At 37.6% G+C, this 26,379-nt stretch overlaps 1 protein-coding gene across 2 annotated transcripts in view; it reads left to right on the top strand.

The window, feature by feature from the left end:
- Window positions 1-26,167, top strand: part of PPP1R21 (protein phosphatase 1 regulatory subunit 21) — a 35,518-nt gene extending 9,351 nt beyond the window's left edge. Inside the window, exons 7-22 of one of the 2 annotated variants that reach the window (XM_068401173.1) lie at window positions 41-135; window positions 2,481-2,533; window positions 5,488-5,637; window positions 9,682-9,783; window positions 9,859-9,947; window positions 10,796-10,932; window positions 11,940-12,032; window positions 13,906-14,033; window positions 14,407-14,559; window positions 15,346-15,438; window positions 16,614-16,847; window positions 18,370-18,405; window positions 19,621-19,737; window positions 20,669-20,767; window positions 22,980-23,108; window positions 24,929-26,167. In XM_068401173.1, the coding sequence (XP_068257274.1) occupies window positions 41-135; window positions 2,481-2,533; window positions 5,488-5,637; window positions 9,682-9,783; window positions 9,859-9,947; window positions 10,796-10,932; window positions 11,940-12,032; window positions 13,906-14,033; window positions 14,407-14,559; window positions 15,346-15,438; window positions 16,614-16,847; window positions 18,370-18,405; window positions 19,621-19,737; window positions 20,669-20,767; window positions 22,980-23,108; window positions 24,929-24,958 (1,738 nt within the window). In that variant the 3' untranslated portion in view covers window positions 24,959-26,167. Of the gene's footprint in view, window positions 1-40; window positions 136-2,480; window positions 2,534-5,487; window positions 5,638-9,681; window positions 9,948-10,795; window positions 10,933-11,939; window positions 12,033-13,905; window positions 14,034-14,406; window positions 14,560-15,345; window positions 15,439-16,613; window positions 16,848-18,369; window positions 18,406-19,620; window positions 19,738-20,668; window positions 20,768-22,979; window positions 23,109-24,928 lie in introns of both variants that reach the window. The other variant, XM_068401165.1, reaches the window with a different exon arrangement.
- The last annotated feature ends 212 nt before the right edge of the window (window positions 26,168-26,379 follow it).

Genomic DNA, 26,379 nt, shown 5'->3' with positions numbered 1-26,379 from the left:
TGTGTGTGTGTGGTTTTTCATTTGTCTTTTTGTTATTTAGCCAGCAACAGTTAAGGAATCTTCAAGCAGCTTTGGGCAGTAGACTGGAAGAATCTCTATGCATAATCAATGAAAAAGTACCTTTTAATGACACAAGTACGTATTGCCTTTGTCTGGGTTTCATGTTTAATTTTGGGTATCCAACTGGAGGAAGTACTCTTTGTGAATTAAAATGCATTGTAAGAAATGTTGGACATCTAAACAGACACTTGAAGGTAATTGTAATAAGTATTCATGATACTAGTCATCACCTTGTTTAATGACCTTAAAATAGCAAGTTTTTATATTTATATCTCAAATGAAAATTAAAACTTTTGAAGGATTTTGAGTAATTTGCCTCGTCTTGCTTAGTGTTGACAGAATATTGTAGAAGATGGAGGAACGCTGTCAATTCACTGGTTTCTCAACAAAGATTTCTTTAGTTACTCATTTTGGAGAGTATTGTTTTTTGCAGTGTATATTCAAGAGTTACAGTAAGTTAAGATGGGGACAAACTAGTGGCTGCAGAGATGTTGACTTAATGAGGTATTACATCAATAATGATCCACACTTACTATTAGTTGGAAGTCCGTCAGCATGTCTCATGTCTGACCAGAGAACATCCAGACTAGTTCTTATCCATGGCTTGTCTTAGACTCATTCATCTTTTCAGGGAGGGAAAAAAAAAAATCACCTTAGAATTTGGGGAATTTTACCTGAAGCAACTTTTTTTCTCTTTCCTTTCCAACTGATAAACTGAAGTGCAAAGGATATCATGAAGTTAGGAGTGCTAGTCTTTGCATTGCTTTGGTACCAGAATCAGTTAGTATGTCAGTGCTGTGTACTGGATGCTGTTGTACACGAGGTCGTACTTGGGCAGGCAGCAGTCTGTACTCCTCTGACAACAATACTAGGAGGACCTGGAATAGTGAAAAGCTGAAAGTTGTGAGAAAGAGCAGAGAAGTGAAAACAGGCTGTTGAATTTCTGCTAGGTTTTAATGGTACCTTTTGTACTTTTCATTCAGTGTAAAACTTGATGACAATGTTTTGAATAGCCTTGGGTTCTCTAAAAGCTGATCTGGCAGGGTGCTGCCGGGGTGAGCCTTCCAAGTTCTCCACTGGGTTGGCAATGCAGCAAGTCTTGCTTGGAAGCACCAGATCATCTTCTCTTTAGGAAATCCTGACGCTTATACGGCATGTTATGCTTAGGAGTTGGTGCTTTCAGTTGATATCTTTTTCACTTCTTTCCTGTTACAAAGATCAATTTGCATGGCATCTGCTGCCTATTTCTGCTTCTCTGGCTTCTTTAGTTGTTGATTCTTTTTACAGGTGGTTATCATTGTAGTGAGAACTTTGATGCAAGTAATTAGTTTATCTGCTCACTCAGCTGCCATAGTGTAATGTTTTTGCTTGTGTGGAAAACGCTGCAAATAGTGGACAGATCTTGAGTGACAGAAGAATAAGAGAAAGTCAGGAAATGTTTGTCTGCTATGGATTCCAAACGTCTTGCTGTAGGCTCTGTAGTTGGTTTTAAGTGTAACTAGCAGCTGGCTTCAGTTTCAGTAGCAGTCAAATGACTTATTGACTGCTAAGCATGATTTTGAGAGTAGAAAGATAACAAAGTTTTCTGAAGCATTTCCCTATGAGTAGGATTCAGTAATTTTGAACAGTGTTTTTTATTGTGGATACAACTAGCTCTTCCAGTGTGTTAACTGCCAAATGTGAATGATACAAAAGGAGTAAGAAGCTGTAAATTTCTTTTGTATGCCAATTTTAAACTAAAATGGTTGTTATTCCATTTAATTGAGGGTGGATGTGATCCCTTTTAAATCTGTAAGACTTTAAGCTGTTCTCTAGGTACAAACATCCCTCTACCTCTTTAAAAATTGTGCTTGCTTGTAATTGAATAATCATTCTAGTTGCTCTGTAACTGGAACAGAATGCTGAAATATGTGGAGAGTACATCTTATTCTAAATTATTAACAAATCAAGTACATAGAAGGAGTTTTTTATTGAACATGCAAACCAATCAAGAATACATTCATCTTGTTTGACAGTCCCTGGAACGTAACTGAAATTTGAAGAATTCTTTAACGGTTGTTGTTTTTAAAAGATTTTCACGTTTTGTTAGTGATGAATACTCTGCTTTTGGGCAAGAGGATTCTGCCTTTACCTGTCAAACTCAGGGTGTTCAGATGGTTAAATTTGATTTACAATCTGAGGCAAGTATGGAAGTGCTTTCTCTCCACCTAGTCACATAACAGTTCTTAAGTGAGGAAGTTTAGGCCTACTTTATTGAAGCCAGTTGTTTGTATCTTTTTAGATAACATTACTTACATGAACTTTAATATTACTACAATTAAGTTTTATATTTAAAAAAGAATAATCACTATTTACCAATAAGTGTTTCTTAAAAATCCCATGATTTAGTAAGTGAATGTAACTCAATTTTTGTCCTGTAGGATCTAATCGATACAATGCTTTGAATGTACCGTTACACAACAGAAGGTATCAGGTAAGCACTTTTTATGGCTTTATATGTAAAGATGCAAATTTCTGCACAGATGCTGAATAAAAACAGTCATTTTAGTGACTCGAAATGGCAGAAGATAGCCTATCTTACTACTGTCATGATATTCTAAGGAAATTCTGTCCACAGAGCCTGTGCACTTTTCAAAGGTAGTCTATACTGTTCTTATGGCAAGGAGTCATCTGCTCACCTCACTTCACTAGAGCTAATCCATTGATTACTGGCTGATGATCACTGCAGGTATTAACTCAGGCATGTCTTTCTAACTAGAATGGGAAGAAGGCTTAATATTTGTCTCTTAGTTATATGAAATATTCTTTTACTATGCCAACCTGCAGTAAGTTAGAATGAACATTTAATTTTTAAACTTGGTTAAAAATATTTTAGTTTAGAGGTCTTAAGCTTTTTGTTGGAAAAAGGTAATTTTGGTATCTTAAATTCCTTTGCCCTGAAACTGAGCTTCTTCAGTCACATCACTTGAGCCCCAAAGAATGTTTGCTTTTGCAAATGATACATTGGTGTGTATGCTAGAGTGCCATATTAGTTCGTATTACTTGTCACTAGTTATAATCCTTTTAAGGAATAAATCGTGTATCTTTGAGAACTCTGCATCGTTCACTTACATTTTATGGAATACTTCTTGTCAAAATGCCTCTTACTTGCAGCCAAATCACCCTTATTAGTTTAAATATTACTTTAAAAAAAAAGAAACCGTTTCTGTTTATTACTGTAATTTCATCAGTTGCCTTGGGAATGTGGTTTATTCAGTATTCAAAAAATGAGCATTAGTTTTCTGTGAATAGCTAAATATATTAAGGCTTTTTACAGTAGTAAATCAGATACCTTGATGCAGCCAATATTTTCCTGTTTTGCTACCACTGAGGCTGGGCTCCACAGCACTCTGTTTTTTCTCTTTGCTTGTATGATATGTCTTGAACCTTCAAGTTAGTGCATTCAGGTGTCACTGTAGAAAAATTTCAAATACTTGCTTTCTCCTTTCTTTAGAAGTGCCTATAAAGAGTCCTTGTTCCTAATATGTCTGCTGTGAGAACAGGTGACCTGTCCAGTTTTTTGATGGAAGTAGCCTGAAATCAGCCTCTTCCAGAATACTAAGTAAAATCTAAATAACTGCATGGAGAATTTCTCCCTTTACTATTTTCTGCTAGCACTATGTCAGCCCACCTCATGCTTCAAGATCTGTAGTCTTGAAAATGCTCCAGGACAGATTTTTATAACTGCCTTTGCCAGTGGAGGTAAAATACTAGTATATTAGCACAGGCTGCAGTGTAAAGGACAGCAAAACAGTAACATTGTCTGTTTTCCTTCCTTGCATGGCTAATTAACATACATAAACTGAGTATAATGACTGCATTAATTACTCGCCACCATCCCTGATCCATAATCAAGTTTTACTTCACAGAATTACAGAATGTTAGGGATTGGAAGGGACCTCGAAAGATCATCTAGTCCAATCCCCCTGCCGGAGCAGGATTGCCTAGACCATATCACACAGGAACGCGTCCAGGCGGGTTTTGAATGTCTCCAGAGAAGGAGACTCCACAACCTCTCTGGGCAGCCTGTTCCAGTGTTCAGTTACCCTCACCGTAAAGAAGTTTTTCCTCATATTTGTGTGGAACCTCCTGTGTTCCAGCTTGCACCCATTGTCCCTTGTCCTGTCAAGGGATGTCACTGAGAAGAGCCTGGCTCCATCCTCATGACACTTGCCCTTTACACATTTATAAACATTAATGAGGTCACCTCTCAGTCTCCTCTTCTCCAAGCTAAAGAGACCCAGCTCCCTCAGCCTCTCCTCATAAGGGAGATGTTCCACTCCCTTAATCATCTTCGTGGCTCTGCGCTGGACTCTCTCTCGCAGTTCCCTGTCCTTCTTGAACTGAGGGGCCCAGAACTGGACACAATATTCCAGATGCGGCCTCACCAGGGCAGAGTAGAGGGGGAGGAGAACCTCTCTTGACCTACTAACCACACCCCTTCTAATACACCCCAGGATGCCATTGGCCTTCTTGGCCAGAAGGGCACATTGCTGGCTCATGGTCATCCTGCTGTCCACTAGGACCCCCAGGTCCCTTTCTCCTACGCTGCTCTCCAACAGGTCTGTTCCCAACTTATACTCATACATGGGGTTGTTCTTGCCCAGATGCAGGACTCTACACTTGCCCTTGATATGTAACACTTCATTGAAGCATTAGAAATGCATCTCTGAAGGATAAGTCATTCTTGGCTGAAATGTCACTTCAATCTTATTTTCTCTTCCATAAATCACAACAGAGTGTGGTGGTGTTCTCTGTTGCCTTTGCTTTTTCAGAATGTTCCATTTTGGATTCATTTCTTGGATACCTTCCTAATGCACTAAAGCCACAGAACAGCCTTATTCGTGAGCAGCAGCTCAGTTCTGTCCAGGTGGGGAAATAAGAATTGAGTGTTACTGGCTAGAGAAGCAGACAGCTTTTATTCTGGTAGAAAAGCTCATTGGTTTTTACTGATTGAAGTTATGTTTCCTTACAACCGGGTGTTACAAATTTCTCACTATCACCACACTGAAAGAACTGAGCTGTTGTCAGCGATTAGTCTGTTGGTCTTTAGAAATCTTAATTTCAAAGATGGTTTCTGTAATTGTACTAACCTCTTAAGTGTTCTTGTGGCATGTAGTTTGAGAAGTGCGGCAAAGGTAAAGCATCACCTGTTGTATGAAATAAAAACGTACTTTGTTCTCATAGAAAAACAAGCCCTTCTGAGTGGCATTGTAGTTTATTCATAAACTTTAAGAATTAAGTTAAAGATAATTGCTGCTATGTATTTTAGGCTGAACTAGTAACAAGAAAGAAATCATTGATAGCAGTTTTTTGTATCCAGCCATAGAATTTTTTTCATATTTAAATAGGTACATGTCATATAATCATTTTATACTGTCTTTACAGCTGAAGTTGCGAGACCTTGCTGGCCAGGCACTGGCTTTTGTTCAAGAACTTGTAACAGCTCTTTTGAACTTCCATACATACACAGAGCAGAAGGTACAGATCTTTCCCATTGATTCTGCAACAGACACTATATCACCGTTAAATCAGAAGGTAAAGCTTACAGATTTCAGCTACAAGTATTCATTTATGTAGACTTTCATGAGTGAATAATCTTAGTCATGCAAACTTCTGCCACCTTTACTGGAATACTATGAGTGTGTTCCTGAGAGGCAGCCTCTTCTGCATGAGAAACCTTTTCTATCGGGTGAATTCTCTGAATGTGGGTGAAGGTCTAGCTGCGGAGAATCCCCTTCCCCTGTGCCTCTGCTAGAAGAGCAATATGATAGTCAAATAAAGGCTTTGCTTTTTAAGTGTGAAATTAAAGTGCATTTGTCAAAAGTTCAGCTGACCTATTTTAAAATATACAAATATTGCACTGCTAAATAGATGCTTGTCTTAGTTAATGTACTGGGGCATGGGCGATGTTGAGACAGTCTTGTGTTTAAAGTGTTTAACTGTAACATGAAATAAACTGGATGTAAGGTAGGCTTATGAAGCAGAGAACTTGGACTCTATTCCCTTGTCAAAAACCAACTTTATAATCTTATTTTGGGCTATTTGTGTAAAGACCTTTTCTGTAAGTGTTCTGAAGAGTCGAGTCTGTAAAGCATGTTGAAATTATTGCGAAAAACCTGACCTGTCTCTTTCTGTGCAACTCCGTGGGAAGACTTTTCTGAGAGTATTGTTCAGAGCTGCCAAGCTGCATCTTTTGACTTTCTATGCCACCAAGCATGGAAAATAATTTTGTGCACAAGGATTTGTGTGGGGATGCATATATGTATGCTTTGGAATAAAATTGCTTTAACGTCAGAGTTGTTGACTTCATAGTGCAAGTGGGCCTATGTGCATTTAAGTTGCTGGATGACAGTATTTTCTGATTCAAACTATAATTTCAATGTAGTAGTTCGTAGGGCTCAGACTTAAGCCACAGAGGTGGATGTGATTTGCATTCATCAAATGGCTGCAATGCGTGTATTGGCAGTGCTATCACAAAACTTTTGTGTGCTTGGGAAGGCCTCCTTTAATCTCTTTGCAGGCAACAAATATGCTTGTGAAGGTGTTTATCCACTAAAGAAATCCCACTCTATTTACTTTCTCAGTTGTTTGAAGTATTTGAATCAAGAATACACTTTTACAGAGACTCAGCATAAATCTTTGTTTGAGAACATTTTCTTGCTTCTGCCACCAAACATACTCAAAATGGCACATCCTTCTTGTGAAAACTATGTGGCTTTGTCATCTTCCAAATTCTTTGGGGCAGGAACTGTGTCTCCTTGTTTAAGTGGCCCAGTGGTGATTGGATTATACAGACACTTCTGCAGTTTACACTAAGGGAATAAAATCAGGTTTCTTAGACATCACTTCTCATGCATTTTTTTTTCTTAATGTCCTAGTTAACACCTCTTTGTTGCCTTTCAGCAGAGAAGTGCTTTCACACAGCTGAAACATGCAACTTAATCAGAACTGTAATTTAATTCTCCTTTTCAGATAACTGACTCTGATTCAGTAGCTCAGGCTTTGTTTGTTGTCATGATTATCTCTTGTAGTCTGCCCCATTGTGTATTCATGACCTAATTGCCTCAGTGCACAGTACCTCTCAGGGCTTTTGCCATGACTTTCCAGCGGTGAAGCATCTTTTATCACTCACTGAAGCTGCTCTTGCTCCTGTATTTTTGATTAATTTATCTATTTGCTTGGCAAGCATTCTCAGTGTGATCTTAGCTCCTCCACTGAGTGGTTCAGAAACCTCTCCTTAGTGCAGTAGAGAAAATGATACATGTATCAGGTAGTGGCTTAGCACACTTGCACTGATTTATTTTTCCCCAACTCCAGGTCTTGTCCGGCGCTTTAGAGCTATTTTCCCCACCAAACACTCAAAGTAGATGTGGACAATTCCCTTCCAGGTTCAAGTATTTCTTTTCTCTTTAAGTATTGGATTGCTGGGTTCTGCTGGGTCTTCAGCATTGTGCCAGATAACTCCAGTCCTCTCTCTTGCAACACAAGTCAGGAGCATTCTGCATGTGTTATTTCTTCCTCCTTAGATTTAGGAATTTTCCCTAATTCCATCCAGATTTGTGCATGCATGAATGAGAGCTTGGCATCTCTCTTTTCTTGTTAACACTGTGTTACTGCACTGTAATAATACAAGAAATAACTAAAATTTCTCGTACCCTATTTGCCTGGGATCTTTAGTACTATTGTGGTATAAATAATCAAAGGTGAAGGTATCTTTCTGTGGGGTAAAATAAAAACCAAGACCACTTTTAACTACCTATGTCAATCTGTAATCCTGTCATATCAAAATCAAAAGCTGATGGTACTGTTATGCTTTGATTGTGTGTAAGGGTAAACACTGTTGTTCTCGGGTATACTTTTCTGAAGGTGAAATTAGCCATAGAATTTACTTAAGCAATTTTTAGCAAAGTCGGGCAGTTCTATGAGGACAGAGTTTCATACTTGCCCAAACCTGTCATAGTTCTTGAAAGTCAGAATTCTCTCTTTGATTAGTTACTCCTCTATCCTTTGCATTGATATAAGCTTGCTTTGACCCATGTTGAAAACTGGAGTGGATGCAGATAAAGATTAAAATATATCTGTTACTCTCACTTTTAACTCTGTTTAGTTCTTCAATACTTTGCACAGCATAGCTGTGCAAATGTGTGTGCTGATGCACAGGAAAAGGGCTGATAGGCAAACAACAGCTGGGAGGAAGGTAGGATAGTTTATTCTGGTGGCTTAATGGTGCATGGATCTAGCCTTAATTTGATGGAGTTGAGCAAGGAATGCAAGAATGTTTAAACTTAAAAAGCAAGGATTTGGTGTGCTGTGCATGGCAGTTAAAATGAGATAGGCTGCTGTGGCAAAGCCCTAGATGGGGTTTTGCCTGGACTTCCATTGTGGTCTTCAGTATTTCTCACTTTCCCTCAAGGTGTGTGTCTGTGTGTCACAGAATCACAGAATCACAGAATGTTAGGGATTGGAAGGGACCTCGAAAGATCATCTAGTCCAATTCCCCTGCCGGGGCAGGATTGCCTAGACCATATCACACAGGAACGCGTCCAGGCGGGTTTTGAATGTCTCCAGAGAAGGAGACTCCACAACCTCTCTGGGCAGCCTGTTCCAGTGTTCAGTCGCCCTTACAGTAAAGAAGTTTTTCCTCAAATTTAAGTGGAACCTCCTGTGCTCCAGCTTGCACCCATTGCCCCTTGTCCTGTCAAGGGATGTCACTGAGAAGAGCCTGGCTCCATCCTCTTGACACTTGCCCTTTACATATTTATAAACATGAATGAGGTCACCCCTCAGTCTCCTCTTCTCTAAGCTAAAGAGACCCAGCTCCCTCAGCCTCTCCTCATAAGGGAGATGTTCCACTCCCTTAATCATCTTCGTGGCTCTGCGCTGGACTCTCTCTCGCAGTTCCCTGTCCTTCTTGAACTGAGGGGCCCAGAACTGGACACAATACTCCAGATGCGGCCTCACCAGGGCAGAGTAGAGGGGGAGGAGAACCTCTCTCGACCTGCTGACCACACCCCTTCTAATACACCCCAGGATGCCATTGGCCTTCTTGGCCACAAGGGCACACTGCTGGCTCATGGTCATCCTGTTGTCCACTAGGACCCCCAGGTCCCTTTCCCCTACGCTGGTCTCCAACAGGTCTGCCCCCAATTTGTACTGGTACATGGGGTTGTTCTTGCCCAGATGCAGGACTCTACACTTGCCCTTGTTATATTTCATTAAATTTCTCCCCGCCCAACTCTCCAGCCTGTCCAGGTCCCTCTGAATGGCTGCGCAGCCTTCTGGCGCGTCAGCCATTCCTCCCAGTTTTGTGTCATCAGCGAACTTGCTGACAGTGCACTCTAATCCCTCATCCAAGTCATTAATGAATATATTGAATAGAACTGGTCCCAGAACCGACCCTTGCGGAACTCCTATAGAAGAGGTTGCTGTATATCACTTGACTGTTGTATCTTATTATTGATGTCCTGGGGATCACTTAAGATGACAGGTGCTATGCTAAACTGGACTGTTCAATTGTTGACTTGAAACAGTTTGCAGGAGCCTTCAGCAACCACCATTTTAAAATCTCTCTGTACTCAGTTCTCACAGTATCTTCATGAAAATGCTTCCTATGTTCGCCCTCTGGAGGAAGGAATGCTTCACTTGTTCGAGAGTATTACAGAAGATACCGTGACAGTCCTGGTAAGATTTCTTATTTTTAATATTCAAAAAGATTTTTACAGAGCAAAAATACTGATGTGTTGTTTTTCCTTCCAGGAAACCACTGTGAAATTGAAGGCCTTCTCAGAACATTTAGCTTCCTACTTAAGCTTTTTAAGAAAGATTCTTCCTTATCAGTTAAAAAGGTACTTTTGATTTGATAGATCAAAATAAAGGGGCACTAAGTGTCAGGCATGCAGCATTGTCAACATCTACAACTTGAATATTAAGTCAACCCTTAAAGAACTCTGGCTTAAAAGGCAGAACTTTTTTTGCTTGCTGGTTTTTGAATGTTTGAGTTGTGCATGTTTTTTTTTCAGCTGGGCATTAGAGCTAAACCCATGTATTCTAAAGCCTTTTTCCCCCATCACAGATAAGACTTTAGTGAAAGCTGCACAGATTTTTTAATGTTTCGTAATGTTACTCAGTAGCATTGATACTATTCAGCTGTGATACACTGAAACTGTTAATAAAGTTCAGACAGGCTCAAGAAATTTTATTGTGCAGTAAATATAGCAGTGTAGTAAAACTTGTCCAGATGCACATCCCTTCTGCAGTGAAAATCTTTGTTCCTGAGTAGGTTGAAGGGAGGTGACTTACTAGTGAAAGGACTGCTTAAAAAGAGGTTTTGGATTAAGGAAGAAGAAAAAGCTTGATTTATGCCTTCTTTGTACCTTTTTTCCTGCACCTTAGGAAGCAAAAGATAAATTATATGTAGTAGAGGAAAAAGTCTTTAAACTGATTCAATCAGTTCCTTGCTGTGAGTGTAAACTGTTCCTGGCTTGTGACTGAAGCTCCTAAGAGTGGGGATAATACATATGTGCAGTAATTTTCATGTATTGCTAAGTTACTCTGGTATGTTAACCTTTCCAAAATAAATTCCTAGTCTATTACTGCTTTGGATTGGGGATGTAGAGAACACTAGTAAAACTCATGAACTTGTTTTTTAAGATAATTGCTCACTTCTTAAAAAAAATAATTCATATATTCCTAGTTTGGAAGAAGAGTGTGAGTCTTCTCTTTGCACAGCTGCTTTAAGAGCTAGAAATATGGAGCTACACAGAGACATGAAAAGGTTGACTGCGGTCTTTGAGAAGCTACATACATACGTTAGCCTTCTTGCGTTACCAAGTAAGTGCCAGTTGTGGCTCAGTTGGTTACATTGCAAGTGGAAGGTATAGTTTTCCTTTTGGACCAGTTTAAAAAAAAAAAAAACAACCACAAAAAAACCCCAAATAAACCAAACCCCCCAAAACCCCATCACACCAAAAAAGCACACACAAAAAATCCCACTTCTATGATAGAGGAAAACAAGGTTAATGCTATTCTTTGGGTAGCACTATGGGGCAAGTGAGTTCCGCGGTATGCTCTGTCATATTGGACCCTCTGATCCAGGCTGGGAGAGTGAGTGTGCTGTAGAGTTTCTTTAATGTTCTGCACTCTTCCTTCTGGATAGACATGGGCATGATACAGGTCTGGAAATTACCAAGCAGCCACATGTACCACATTTTAGATAGTCATAGGTAACTGTAAAGGAAAAGAAATGACTGTAGCTTCTTATAGTACAATTGACAGTACGTCTTTTGTCATCTCTTAATCATGAAATTCTTAAAAACTACATTTTATTACTAATTATCACTTCTAGCTCCTCCTGTTCTATTAAACTACAACTCTCATGGTAATGACTAAATAAAATCAGGTAAAACCGTTGTGTGTATGTGTGTGGGGAAACTATATCCAAACGCATACTGTAAATAATAACAGGAAACAGTTATTGTATAGCTTCAGGTTATTTCAGTCTTCACTCTTTAGAAAGACGCAGATGGTCCTTCCTACAACAGTGAGCATGTAAATCTTTCTGCATGCATAATTGCTTTTTGAGCCCAAAAGAGTTGATATTTGTGAAATTTGAATGAAATTTAGGGAACTTGGAAGTCTTCTACCTGCCTACTTTGACAAAATTTGGTATGTATATATCTAATATGATAAGTAAATGAATCTGTTACGATTCTTTAGTTCTAAAGATCATACCCCATGCAAATGTTTCTAGTAGGTGGAAATCGGATGATTTTTGAAAGCTAACTTTTTTCATTTATGGTTGAATTTTTTTTTTTCCTCTTTCTACATGGTACTTTTAGGTACAAAACCAGAAGGACTTCTTAGAACAAATTACAACTTGGTGTTTACAAACATTGCTACAAGTCTTCATGGATTTCATGAGGTTTTAAAAGGTGAGAGTACAGGAATAGCGGTGTGTTTCAGCTATGCTTTTTTCTGTTTAAGGTAGCACACAAGCACTCTCTGTAACAGTGTTAAATGTGTAATATGTGATAAATCTGGTTTGTTTTGCCTTTACAAACCAACATAAGAAACTAAACCTGCGAACTACTTGTTTTGGACATGCATGCATGTTTTTTCACTCCTCTCTTCTGTTAGCTTTGTTCTTCTAAGTTGCTGGAATACTTAGTTGTGGCACTTTAGATCTTCCTGAGAAATATCACTTCAGTTACTGAACTTCATTGCTCTAGTGGAACTAGCATACAGAATGGAATTCCATTAAATATGCATATTTTCCTCTGCTTCCGTACTGTTGACCTAGTACCTGCCTTCAAACTGGAATTTTCCCTTACAGTTTTTAGGTTGATTACTATTTTTAACATGAATGTATAACCAAAGCTTGGGAAGAAGTCTTATTTCCTTTTGAAACTTCATTCTTGAAAATGACTTACCTTCCTTTTATCAGAAGGACAGGGATATGTTATGTTTTCAGTGAAGTGATGTTTCGTTAAAACTCGAGAGTCTCGGAACACTGATGTTTCTATATATCCTAGAATTTCTCTACCATGTAGATGTTCCCAGGGAGAAAATAATCCATATAGGTCAATTGTGTTGATACTAGTCAGCTGTTTAAACATTAGGCTATTATAATTTTAAGCAAAATGGTTTTTTGTTTCTTCTAGTCTTTTAGTAATAATAGCACTGCCCCATTTTGCAGTGTCCCTGTTTAAAAAAAAAAAACAAAACAAAAAGATACTGTTAAAGATTGTTACAAAACTCTTGCTTTAGTGTCTCGTTTTGGTACATAAATTTATTGATAAATACTACCTCTTAATATAGTTACTATAATGTAAAACAAACCAAATTATACTCTCTCAAAAGAAGTCAAAAAAAGTAGCAGCAAAGTACTGAAAAAACCTGTTGGTAGAGTTTATTAGCTAGCAACAGAAATATTGTGTTTAACGCCTCATGCTCCTGTACTCCAGATGCTTGATTTGTCACTTCTTCCTTCCTTCCCAACCCAGACTAATTTCCCACTGCTTAAACTTGCCTCAGATTATAACTTCTGGTTGTGATGGCCTAGGATTTCTCCATTCTGTAGCAATAGTACTTTATTGTAAAATAGGTGCAAAATGTTCATTTATCAAATAGTTACTCAATTTTAATTAGGCCAAGTTGGGCATGTTTGTTCTTACATGATAAATACTTGAGGGTTTGTTTAAGTTTCAGTGCTGTTGAAATTAGTGTATTTAAGCTAAGATGTTTTTGTGAATGACTTTCAAAACGTTTTGTAGGTTTTTTCTCTCTGAAGACTATTCTGTTAATTTTGCCTGAAAATTTTAGAATATAGGAAGTAGCATTCTAAATTTCTGGTAGTCTTTTAGATTTGCTCTGACAGAACTAAGAATACTCTTCCCTTCTAAGTCATGTAAGCTTAAGACTTAGATGTTGAGCATGACAAAAATTCTACCTTCAGTGTCCCGATGTAAGCATATGAAAATGGTAAGTATACTTGTGAAATGAAGTGCTAGTTCAATGTGAGCTTGGATCCCCTATATAGCTATTTTTTTTGTGATACAGAGTACACTTAAATATACACCTTTATTCTGCCTTGTGCAACAGGCTTAATGTCTATTCTTTATGATCACACACAGTTGCCTAAGGCAGTATACCATAGAACTAGGAGTATCCAGAATAAACTTTTATACAGCTCACTTAAAAGGGGAAAAAGTGTTTGAAGCCCAAAGTCACAAGCTGAATTTAAAAGTGGTTGCTTAAATAGGCAAAAAACGTAATTTGACATAAATGTGTGTTTTCTTTTTCTAGACATTTCCAAGCACTACAGTCAGAAAGCTACTTTAGAACAAGACGTTCCAACTGCCACACAGAAACTCATAACTACAAATGACTGTATTTTATCCTCTGTTGTGGCTTTAACAAATGGAGTGGGCAAGGTAATGGATATTTTTGTTTCAATATAATGCCCTAACTTGTGCAGGTTTTTAAAAAAAAAAAAAAATCTTAGTTGAATTATTTGGAAAATCTAGGTGTGCCTCTGATATTAATAATTTATAGTATCAGGTTTGTTCTAAGGTATTTTCAGGCTACAAGATAAAAACAGCTGAATCGTTGATAAAAGTAGATACTGTGAAGAGAACGCTTTGCGTTAGTGAGGTCTAAGTTATGTGGAAGACTCTGTAGCTTGTCTGAATTTCTTGTTGTGAAGTCCAGTTTCACTAAATACTTGTCTTTCTCTTGAAAGAGTAATCGCTCTTGTGAATCTTTCTGGTCAACTTAATTCAAAAAGTGACTTCTCTGTGTGTCTAGATTGCCTCGTTCTTCAGCAACAACTTGGATCACTTCACTACTTCATTGAGCTATGGCCCTAAAGAAGGAACAGAGTTCATCAACCCTCTTTCAGCTGAGTGTATGCTGCAGTATAAGAAAAAGGCGATTGCTTACATGAAGTCTTTGAAGAAGGTTTGTTCAGCTAGCACGCTTGCACAGAGAAAGCACAGTTCTCTTGATAGTTGATTATGCCAAAGAGGATACAAACTAAGGATTTTCAGTATTTGGAATGGATGAGATTCTCTGAATGAGAATCTTTGGCTGAGGAAATGAAACCCTTAGAGCAATAATGCTATTGAAAAATTTAGAGAGCATGGTTGCTCTCACAACTGAGGGTATGTGCCAATTTTGCCATTACCCATTTCCACTAATTATTTCTGTGCCAAGACTCCAAGGAGAAGAGGGTAGCTGGTTATTTAAATTTCCTCCCATATTCACCAGAAATATGGAGTGAATGACATCATATTTTTTATACTTGCATTCACTGGAAGACAGTGGAGAGCAACAGGAAAAAACAAAGCGGCTGAAAAAGAGGTATGCTGGAGAACATGTGCTGAACCAGGGGATTGAACATTGCCAGATCTCCCTGTTGTGTCCATTAAAATTAACAATTAAGTGATGGTGTGCTTAACAGTTATTGTTAAATCACTTTACTGCAATGTCTGTAAAGTGGACCTTAAGATGCATTTGATCATTAAGTAACAACTGGAGTTTTCTGAGCACTTTTTAATCAGGTGTGTGTGCATTTTGGGGTGGTATTTTTTTGTGAGCTCAAACCATTTTTTCTACTGGCTGATAAACACTTGGAAGAAGTTTTTCTTCCCTTTAAAGGAAGGAGGGCAATAAGAAAATAAATGTAGAGTACATATTCTGATCTGCTATGAAACATGTTTTGAGGTTTCTTTTATCCTTCTGCAGCCTTGTGCAGATTCAGTGCCTTATGAAGAGGCTTTGGCCAATCGCAGAGTTCTTCTGAGTTCCACAGAAAGTAGAGAAGGTCTTGCACAACAGGTATTTTGGTATAAATTTTACTAATCTACATGGTAGCGTATTTTATAAAGGTAAAGTGGTATCAAATAGTCTCCACATTTATGCATGTGGTCGTTTGTCCATATATATGCATATAATGAAGATTAAAATTAGACGGTAGATGTCTTATTTGTAGAGTATTGAAAACAAAACTTACCCTTATCATGCTGAATTATCCAAGACTTGTTCTTTTGTATCTGCAGAATGTACATGTAGTTATAAGAGACAAGATTATGCCATTGATGTCTTCATTTATAAATACAAGAAGTCAGGAAATCTTTAATAATTCAAATAAATGCAAAATAAAGACAAGAATAAGACATGCTGAAGCTTCATTTCTAGTGTTACGTACTGTTTTGAGTGCTTTTTTGGACTAAGCAGGATTTATTAGCACTGGTTAAGAACCAGTTAAGAACAATGATTTTTCTTTTCAGCTAGTGTACATTAATAGATTACAGTTTATCATTCTTGTATATTTTTTTTTTGGAAGGTGAGACAGGGAGGTCAAATGGTATTTAAAAGGCCTATACAGTTTGCCCATCTCCTTATATGAATGAGACTGGTTAATACTAAAACTTCTTCATGAGCTTGAATGTCCAGACTGTGCTTGAGTCATTGTCATGGAACTTTTACACAAGAAGGAGACTTGAGTGGGTTTTTTTGTAGTGGCCAGTATTCGAAGTGTTTTAGTAGGAATGAGATGAATTTCAACAGAAATGTGCAGAGTGATATGTGTACTGTTCCATAGTTGATTTCTTATCTGAACAAGTGGGTTCTTCTGTCTGTGTGAGGTGGGGCAGCTGTGAAGGAAGAGATTGTCTTTCTAGCACAGAACAAGACAATGCTAGTGCGAGGCACACATCTTTCCAGTTTTCATAAAATTCTTCCCTGCTTTAATTTTCACCTAACATCGTGTTGCCAGTTCTATGAGCTGTAACTTTGTGATGCATGTTTCAGACTAGTTAGATAACATGGTCATTTTTGACATGTGACCACAGTTAAGCGTACAGCTCGAATCGGTAGTTCTTTATCTGCTGCATTATTCATTAGCTCACTGATGTAATGGTTTAAAATATTACTGTCTTCAAACATTTCCTGTGTGTGACTTTTTTCCCCTTGTGTTCAATAACCTGGACTGTAAACTTTCCCTTCTAAAGGTCCAGCAGAGTTTGGAGAAAATTGCAAAACTTGAACAAGAAAAAGAACACTGGATGTTGGAGGCCCAGCTAGCTAAAATAAAGCTGGAGAAGGAAAACCAAAAACTGAAGAACTCTCTTAGTGGACATTTAAATGAAACTATTCAAGAGCGTTCTGTTTTGCCAAACTTAGCTGAACAAAAGAAGGAAACCACAGAAAAGAGTCCGAGGGAACCTATTAAAAGTACTAGTCTGGTAAGTGACCTTTCTCCTTCAATAGAGAAAAATCTGCTTTCTTTAGTAGCAGTACTGTTTGATCAGTGGAACAGTAATACTGAAAGCTTTTTGACTGTATTGAAATGCATTCGCACTGGGGCTCCTTGTATGTGCAAAGCCACTTGCTAATAGTTTTTGCAGAGTTTGGAACTTCTTGGCTTTTGAGACTTTGTTTGGTATCTTTAGTATCATGGAGACATTTTTGTAGTTCTGTACTTGTATGATTGAGGGGGAAATAATACGTGCTTAACTTCTAGATTTTTCTGACTCTGTAGTCAGGAAGCCTTGCAAGTAGTATATATCTAAGGTCAGATCTGAGTTTCCAATACTTTTTTCATCTGTAGGTATGTTAAAGCAAACGAGTATAGGTCATTAATATTTTTAAATGAATTGAAAGACTTACTACAAGTCAGTGCAGTATAACTTGATTTTTAACTTGAAGCCACTCAACTTTTCAGTGTGCTCTGGAGCACTAATTTTTACATAACCCTCATAAGCGCATACAACTTGGGCTCAGTAATTGTATTTGGATATGACATGCATTCTCTCCTTGCTCTTCTATGTTGGGTAAATGTCTTTCCTGTTTATGGCTAGTATTTAAAAGAGGTTGGCTGTTCCTCTGAATTACCACCTCTGAAGTGGTATTAGCAGGGACATCATCTGTAAGAAAGAAATAAACTACTCAGCACTTGATAGAAATCTTCCTTTTTTTTTTTTTTCTTCCTCCTTCCTACTTTCCTACTCCAGGATAAAAATGACCTGTGGATTATTTTGAAATCCCCAATTTTGAAGTAAACTGGCATTTTAAGGTTTTGGTCCTGTATTTATCTGTTAGGAGTTGGAGGAGAACGGCTTTTTCTAGCCACAGTGCTTAATGTAACTCAGGTTAACATATTGTGGAAATATTTTCCATAAACCTAAGTCTCTAGTTCTGTTGAGGTCAGGAAGAAACCTCTTGACTCTCTATGAAGACATTCTTCCATGAAACTAGTTATTTGCATACACCCCTCTGCTAGAGTTCTGTCAGTGCTTCACACTGAATTGTCAATGTAATTTATTAGTCAAACTGGAAAGGAAGGAATTCAGAAGGTACTCAAGAAATCCCTGATGAGTTTCCCTGCTCTTGAACATGAAAAGTAATGTTTCAGTGTACTAACATACCTCTGAATTAGCTTTGTGTAATCAAGCAGTTGCATAATCATACAAGCTAGCTGCATCTTGTTGCTTTTACAGCTTTTTCCCTGTGTACATAGTAAGGCAAAGGATATTTAATATTTGGAGAGTTGGTGTCAGCTTTAATTCTGTTCAAAGCATTCATGTATATTATTACCCTTGCTTATGTTACAGGTGGAAATACTTAAATTCGGTTTTAGTTTTAATTGTTGCAAGGGGTTTTTTTTCTTCAATTTAAGTCCTTCTATGACTGAAGCAGAAATAACTTGCAGGGATGGTATCTATTTTTTGCAGTTCTCACTTACGTGTATTTTCTTCCTTTTTCTAGATTGGAATGTTGACTATAACTACTGATAATGAAAAGGTAATCTGTTTTAAACATTATCAAAGTACATCTGGTAAATACTTTAATTCTGATTCTGTTAAACTTATTCCAAAGGTCTAATTACCAAGAATACTGTAGGATAATGGCATGAGTCACCCATGTAGTCTGTACACTGTATGTTCAAATTTCAAGAAATACACAGATTTCTTAATTTTCTTCCTCTGTTTAGTGAACTGTTATCTTTTATTCATGTAAGGAGTTTGGAGCAGTGTGAGCTGTGGTCTAGGTCCGTCCTCTGTAATTTGAGGAAAGCATTGGTCTGTTTGTACTTCAGTAACCCTAACTGCATTCCAAGCCTCAATTCTTAACTCCTGAGGAAAGGCTCAAGCTGCAAAAAAGTCACTGACTGTAGTGCCTGGTGTTTAACACTTAAGTACAAGCTATCCCAAACTGGAGGTCATACTGAAAGAAACTTAGAACCAGCTGTCAGACTAAATGCTAACTTTTTATTTAGCACTCCTATGGCATAACACTTGCCCCAGCAGGAGCTTAGCAGAGTAAGATTCAGTGCTTTCTCTTTTCTGACACTGCAGGGAACTGATGTGTATTTTAGCCTACTCCCCTTTTCTTCTGAAGACATGATTAAAAGGGGGTGGGAGCCAGATAATAACTGATACAAGTTCTTAAAAGCTACTGTGTAGTGCTGAACATGAAGGTAATGACAAATCATGTGAAAGCTGGCTCTAGTGGGTTGCCGTGTAACTTACAGTAAACTGGTGGGTTGTGTGTGTTTTTTTTTTTTTAAAAAAGTTCAAATGTCTAAATAAACTTCTGGAACATGCAACATGAGAAATTGTTCTGACTGTTGTGAGCTTCTGAAATTTAGTTATGTGAAGGAATGCTTTCTTGCTGGGAAAAGCCAGTAAGTTTTCGTGTAGGTGAAAGCAGTCCATTTCTTGCAGTGGATTTTCATCTTCGTCAGAGACTTGATATGTTAAATCAAGCTAACGCCTAACATCTTCAGTCAGCTCTTTGTCCTTTAAGGAAGTCTGACACTAAGAGTCACCATCAGAGTGACAAATTGCAGAGTGACCTGCTGTAATTTATCTATTGTGTTTGGGGTATTTAATGCTTTCAAGTAGAGCAGCCAGGCCTCAGGAGGGAAGAGAAGTCAGTATAGAGGACAATGTTGTGTGGCAAGTATTCAGTCTCCTAAACATAAATATCTGTCTGCTTAAATTTTTGCTTTGCCAGGCTCCAGATGTTGAGTCTCGTGAAGACCTGATAAAAAACCACTATATGGCAAGGATAGCAGAACTTACATCTCATCTGCAGCTTGCTGACAGCAAATCAGTACACTTTCATGCTGAGGTGAGCATGCAGGCAGTGTCCATACTGAAAACAATAAATCTCTTTTTGAACTTTCCACAGGCAAATGTTATGACAGGGAGTTTAAATATATGGAACATAATGTTTCATAAAAATCTGTTTCTGGAATATGTTTTTTTTGCTGTGGTCTAGTATGTGTAAAAATGGGTAATGTAGAAAGACTTTTTTAATAAATCCTTTGGTAGCCTTGTTCTGAGTGTATTAAGAAGTACAATATGTAGCATGTATATGTTTGTTCATATAAGTTGAAGCAGCTGGCTTTAGATAGTTTTGACTTCATCTTAAAGTGATGTTGACATCATTAAAAAATATTTGAGTGTATCATGAAGTGGAGAAAACAGCTCTCCTCTGAGAAATTGTTTCCTAGGCATAAGTTATACTTAACCTGAAGAATTAACAAAACAATTCATGCTGTGTATGACTTCCTGTTTTCATTTCAAATCATGAGGTAACTTTTCTTGAAAGTAGTGGCCATTTCGCTTTGTGTAATTAACTGATGTGGAATATACCAAAGCTCCAGGATGACAGAGCAAATCCTCTTAAATATTTTTTTTTTTAATAGTAGATTACATAGTATGGAGGAACTATCTTTCTCTGATATTTGGGCAATGTATGAAGTGAGTTGTTTGTGTTGCTTTTTACTCATAAAATATTTCCTAGCAATAAAGTGAAAAATATGAGATGTAGAGGATAGGCAATGTGGTAATTATGTAAAATGAAACAAAAGTTTAATGTTAACTGTTTCATTACCTTTGCATTTTAAAATGTGCACAAGCTCTGACTAAGTTTCTTGAAATCTAAGAATTACAGGAAGATGGAAACATCCACAGCAATCAGTTAAAGATGGCACAAGGCAATACTCTGGAACTAACTTTCCTCCCTTTTACCCTTCCTGTCCTGTTCTGATTGACAGTGTCGAGCACTTGCCAAAAGACTATCTCTAGCAGAGAAGTCCAAGGAATCACTCACAGAAGAGTTGAAAATGGCTAGTCAAAACATGAGTAGATTACAGGCAAGTAAAATGTTAAATGATGTAATAGATGCATTTCGTAAATTGTGTGTAAGGGGAAGATGGAGGAGAAAAATTACGATTGTTGAGTGTGGTCATACCTTTACTTGGTACTTAGTTATGTGATGTAAAAACTCTAATGATATGTAGAGAAGAGATTTAAATAATACATTTCAAATCCCAGGTATAAAGTTGAAGGGGAACATGCTTGCAAGGAGAAGGTTGTCGTAGCCAAGCCTGTGTTTTAGCACATTTGATGTCAAGGCTTTTTATGAAAATGGGGGTTTTATGTCAAAAGGCATGGTTATGTGACTGATTTCAGTGGCTTGTTTCCCTCTGCAAGGGGAGGATTACTTTGTGTACAGTCAGCACTTGCATCTACTCCTCATAGAGTTAGGTGTGATACTGACAAGGCTGACTACACATCAGTCCATTTAATTTAGGAGCAGGACTAGGAAAGTCATGAAAGTGCAGTTTCCTAGATGATACACGGAGTTCTTAATCCTTTCTAGCACCTGGAACTGAAAGTCTTAGAAATGCCAGGGTGTTTTTTTGAGATGGATAGTTTAATATTAAGCAGAAATAACTTTGGAGTAATCTTTAAGAAGCTGTTGTTAACAATAGATAATAAACTCTTAGACCTGGCATCCTGTGAATGGCTTGTCCCTTTGTCCTTCCCCTCCACACAGCTCAGAAAGGAGCCAATAGTAAAATAAAGTATATATAAATATTCAGTGCTTAAATGCCTTTGTGTTTTCTTCATATTTAGTTCATATCTTTATTGGTCACCTGTCTCAGATCATGAGTACCTGAAATGTTCCATGCAGGCAGTGAACATAATGATACACACTTAAAAGAATTGTTCACAAACACGAAGTGCTCTTTTGATTTGTTCCTTTAACAAATTCCATAGTCAATATCCAACTCAGCATGAGATGTTAATCTCTAATTACTTATTAAACTACTTAAGAAAAGATAGCAGGCGCACCATTTATGTTTAGTACTCTGTATAATATTGAATCATAGAATTTTTTAGGTTGGAAGGGTCCTCTGAAGGTATTCTGGTCCTCTGCTTGGGTCAGAGCAGAGAGTTCAAATCAAGCTGTTGAATTGGGAGTTTTCTGTACAGCAATGCTGGCCTTCTGCCACAATTGCTCAACTTCCTAAGCTTTGGACTGTTCTTTGCTCTGTCCTTGATCATGTAGCTTTCCTGGGCTCCTTTGACTTCCTGGGCAATTTTACCTGGGATCTTGCCAAGCAGACCTTGAAAAAGCCAAAATCTACTCTTCTTAAAGTAGGGTTGCTGTAATTCTACTGTTCATCTTGCTTGCTTCCCTCAGGATCTTAAATTCCACTAACTCATGGTTGCTGCAGCCAAGGCTACCATTGGCTTTCACATCCTGACCAGCTTTTCCTTATTTGTGAGTAACAGGTCCAGCGGAGATCCTCTCTTAAGCCTATTGGTCACTGATATCAAGAAGTTCTTTACCACACTCGAGAACTCCTGAATTGCTCGCATTCTACCTTGTTGCCCTTCCAGGAGATGTCAGAGTAGTTAAAATCACTCCTGAGGATCAGGGTCTGGAGAGATTTTTATCTGCTTGTAGCAGATGCCTGTCTTATCATCCTTGTTGTTTTCCTCTGGTCCATACCTATGAGATCTTAATTGCCTTCAAACTACTCCTTCATGTAAAGCATGATTTCTTCCCTTCTATCCTGTCCTTCCTAAAGTGTCTGTATCCCTTCATTGCTGCATTCTGGTCATTCACAGTATCCCACCACACCTCTCTAATCCCAGAGAGATCATAGCTCTGCAACTGCATGTGGATTGCTGATTCCTTCAGCTTGGTGTGCCACGTATGTTCATGTACAGGCCATGCTCTAACCCTATAAACTTTACTTGTTTCTTGGCTGGAAGCAATGTTGGCAAACTTAGCTGTTAGTCTTTTATGTAAGCCATAAAAAGTGGGGGGGAAAATTATAAAGGAAACAGAGCAAAAATAAGGGAACAGACCATGCATGAGACTTCAGGTAAAAGAAAAATAGCTATTGACTTTCTTTCAGAAAGTGATTTTTTTTTTTTTTTCAGTGGCTTAACTTAATTGCACACATTCAACATCAAAAGTGTAGCTTACTAAGTGGAGATAGAAGTTGGCTGCTTTACCAGTTGTCACTAATATTGAGCAAAAGCTTCTGGTTATTTTTTTTCCCGTAGGATGAATTGATGACGACAAAGAGAAGTTATGAGGATCAGTTAAGTATGATGAGTGACCATCTCTGCAGTATGAATGAAACCTTAACTAAACAAAGGGAAGAAATTGATACACTAAAGATGACTAGTAAGGTAAGTTGCCAGGTGTTGACATGAGGCACTGGCTGCAGTTTGGAGGTCTGTGGGTTTCATTTGGTGTTCTTGCAGTACTCGCCCTTTAACAAACCAATTCACAAGCTATAGTTCTTATTCTTGGCCAGTTGGAAAGAAACCTCCAAACCTGGTCCTATGTGTTTCAGTGAAGAAAAATTCTTGCAAAGCATACGTGTGGGAAAGAACAAACACTTTATGTCACTGCTTCAAAGTAGGCTTTCAAAGTGTACCCGATGATCAGCACCTTTTTTTGTTTCTGTGTGGTGAAAATGGAACTATTTGCAAATCCAGCTAGTGGTGCTGGGTGTTTATGATTAACTTATTGGTAGGAGTGTCCTTTCTGCACTCCTCTCGGTTGCAGCATACTCTGTTCTTGGCAGCTATTCTTTTTCTGTTTTATTTCCATATTCTAGCTTGTCTGTCTCTCATATGTAGGAATGAAAAAGTTGCCACTTTTATTCTTCTGTGAGCTTAAAATGCACACTTAAATTCTTTTCCAAGCAAGGAGTCTACCCATTTAACCAGAAACAAGTTTTTGACTTATCTTACTGTTAATGATGAAAAATACAGAAGTCTGCTGTTTCAAGCAGTCAGTGATTAAACCATGGTATATCTTATTCTGACGGTTCTAGGGAGAAACGGATCTTTACCCTTCACTTGTCTGTCTGTGAAACTAATAAATTAGCGTTATTCTCCTTAATTGTGGAATGCATGGAAGCAGGTTTCACTGAAGGGTTTAAAAAAAAAACAAAACCCATGTTTTAATTAAAGGTCCCATGATGATGACTTTTATTCTTTAGAGCAAACTCTTCCCCCCATGTATAGAACTGTTTTTCTTCACATGTCTGAGTGTTTTGACTTGGTATTGTAATCTTTAAAATTACGTTTTGGTGTATAAGCTCTTATGTTTTTAAAGGGAAACTCTTGGCTGCATACTGACCATAGCACTTCATATTTTTATAAAATGTTTTTATAAAATGTTTTCTGGAATTTTTCACTTGTCATACTTTTAAGACTTGAAGTGGTACTCTGTCTGTAAGGAGGTAGTTCAGAATCTCACTACAGTAGACATGGATTTTCAAATGTTACCAAATGTAGAAGGGGATTCGGTCGAAAACAAAACGGTGCAGTTAAAGCCATTATCACTTGGAGAGAGTTGTTGGTTAGATTAAAAACAAATGTTATCTTAAGGAAATAGGAAGACAGAGAATTGCCAGCAAGTAACTATTGTACAAAAGTTTATTTTAAGCTCCATGTTTCCTTTGTGGAATTGTTGCAATTGAAATGTGAGTTGGTTAGCTGCAGAACAAATTCTTTTCTAAACTAGGAATATTCTATATAGACCAAGTTAAATTTGTTTTGGAACAAAATGATAGGGTCGGGGATTGATTTTAATTTGAGGCAATTATCCTATCGGGTTTATATTTGAAATATCACTTAAGGATGAATTATGATTTGACTCTCCTTCACTGCCCTTACAATATTAGTGGTTTTAATACAATTGAGTGTCTTGGGACATAAATGTCTGTCTTTCCACATGTTTCAATTGACATAAGGTACTGTTGTGCTTATTTGAAATATCTGGTACTTTCCTCTGTTGTGCCTGTAAAGATAGAGGGATTTTCAGAGCAAGCAGTTACAAGCTTACATTATTAAAAGCCTATGGACTGTTTATTTTCAGTTTGACTGTTCTTCTTTGTTTGCTGTAGGCATAAATTATCAGATGTCAGGTTTTATGTTGTTTGTATAGATTTTTCTTATCTGAATTGTATGTTATGTTCCCTTGTTTCTTGTTGCAGGGAAACTCTAAAAAGAACAAAAATCGATAGCTTACAGCTGATCAACTGTCTTCGGAAGCTGCTGCTGCACAGGATGCAGATTGTGAACGTTTATTGTCCAATTCCTGTTTGTTACAGGAAGCAGAGGTGGTATTGGGTCTAGTAAAAACTGATTTGGTGCTGTAAATGGCTTTAAAATATTTAGAACTTGTAACAGATAAAACAGAACTTAATGTTGGCTCTAAACCAGAAATACACACTCTGTGGATAATTTATATAGTAATTACCTTCAGTTTTTACTGTGCACTTTTTAAAACTAGGTTTTAATTTCATGTAATAACCAGATTTTGTATATTTTCAAATATGATTATGCATTAACAAATTTGGATCAGTGCAGTAGTTGTCTATTTTTGAGTTATACGTTAAACTGTCAACATGTGTACATTCCTTTACTTGTTAATAACAGTTTAAAAATTAATTTTGAGATTTTTTTGGCCATGCAAGTTGTGCAGTTACTGTAAATGTCTTATTCCTGTTCTCTCTCCCTTTTGAATTGATTAGAATTGTGGCTTTAAATGATTCCTATAAATTCACACAAGTAAATGGGATCACTATGTTATTTTAGACCGCAGTAGCGGAAGCTCTTGCTGCTTGTATTTAACACTTTGGATTTTGAAGTGAAGAACACAAATAGCTGAATTGGGATACTTCCATGAAAGTGCTTTAAGCCCTTACTTAGGGCTTAAATGTATTTTGTTTACACATATATGTATATATATATCGGTTGAAATAGCTATTTAAAGCTAGAGGAAATTGTGATCGTAATTTGCCCCAAAGAGTGAAACAATCTATGTGTGTAGAATAGGTCAGCTTATTGTGCTCTCTTACAGTAAAGAATATGAAATATGTAGAAGATTTAAACAGTGAATTTGCAAAAAGTCTTAATGGAATTAAGTCCTGATGGATTCACTGGGGGGATGCACATGGCTTTTCCTGTGTTTTGGGAAGTTTGTGAACTTTAGGCCTCTACTAAGATTTTTTTTTTTTGTTAAAGTGAAGTCTAATGAGTTTTCACAGCATTGATTTTTTTTTTTTTTTTAAATTTTTCGTAATCAAGTGCTGTGCTGCCTCACACTTTACACTGATCTTCTGTTCCATAATTTGCATTATGGCACTTATTTGTCCCTTAAGGGTTTACTCTGATAGCAGCTGTGTTGATATGTGTTATTAGTATGTAATAATAAAATCAACTACACGAAACCAGCTTGACTTTTTTCTTGATTCTGGTTATACCCAGGTTGCACAATGTGGTATTGTGGTGAGATGTTAACAGTTATTCCTGGTGAGGTGAGCTTAAGTAATTAAACCAGTCTAGTTACTCTTAGTAGTGCTTCTCTTTGTTTGAGCCAGGCTGCATTTCTGTACCTAATGCTGCAGTGTGCAAAATACACCGAGTCCACGTTAGCATTTCT

Source organism: Nyctibius grandis, chromosome 1 (genome assembly GCF_013368605.1).
Source record: "Nyctibius grandis isolate bNycGra1 chromosome 1, bNycGra1.pri, whole genome shotgun sequence".
Lineage (NCBI taxonomy): Eukaryota > Metazoa > Chordata > Aves > Nyctibiiformes > Nyctibiidae > Nyctibius > Nyctibius grandis.
The sequence above is the reverse complement of the archived record's forward strand: the minus strand, read 5'-3'. Positions and strand labels throughout refer to the sequence as shown.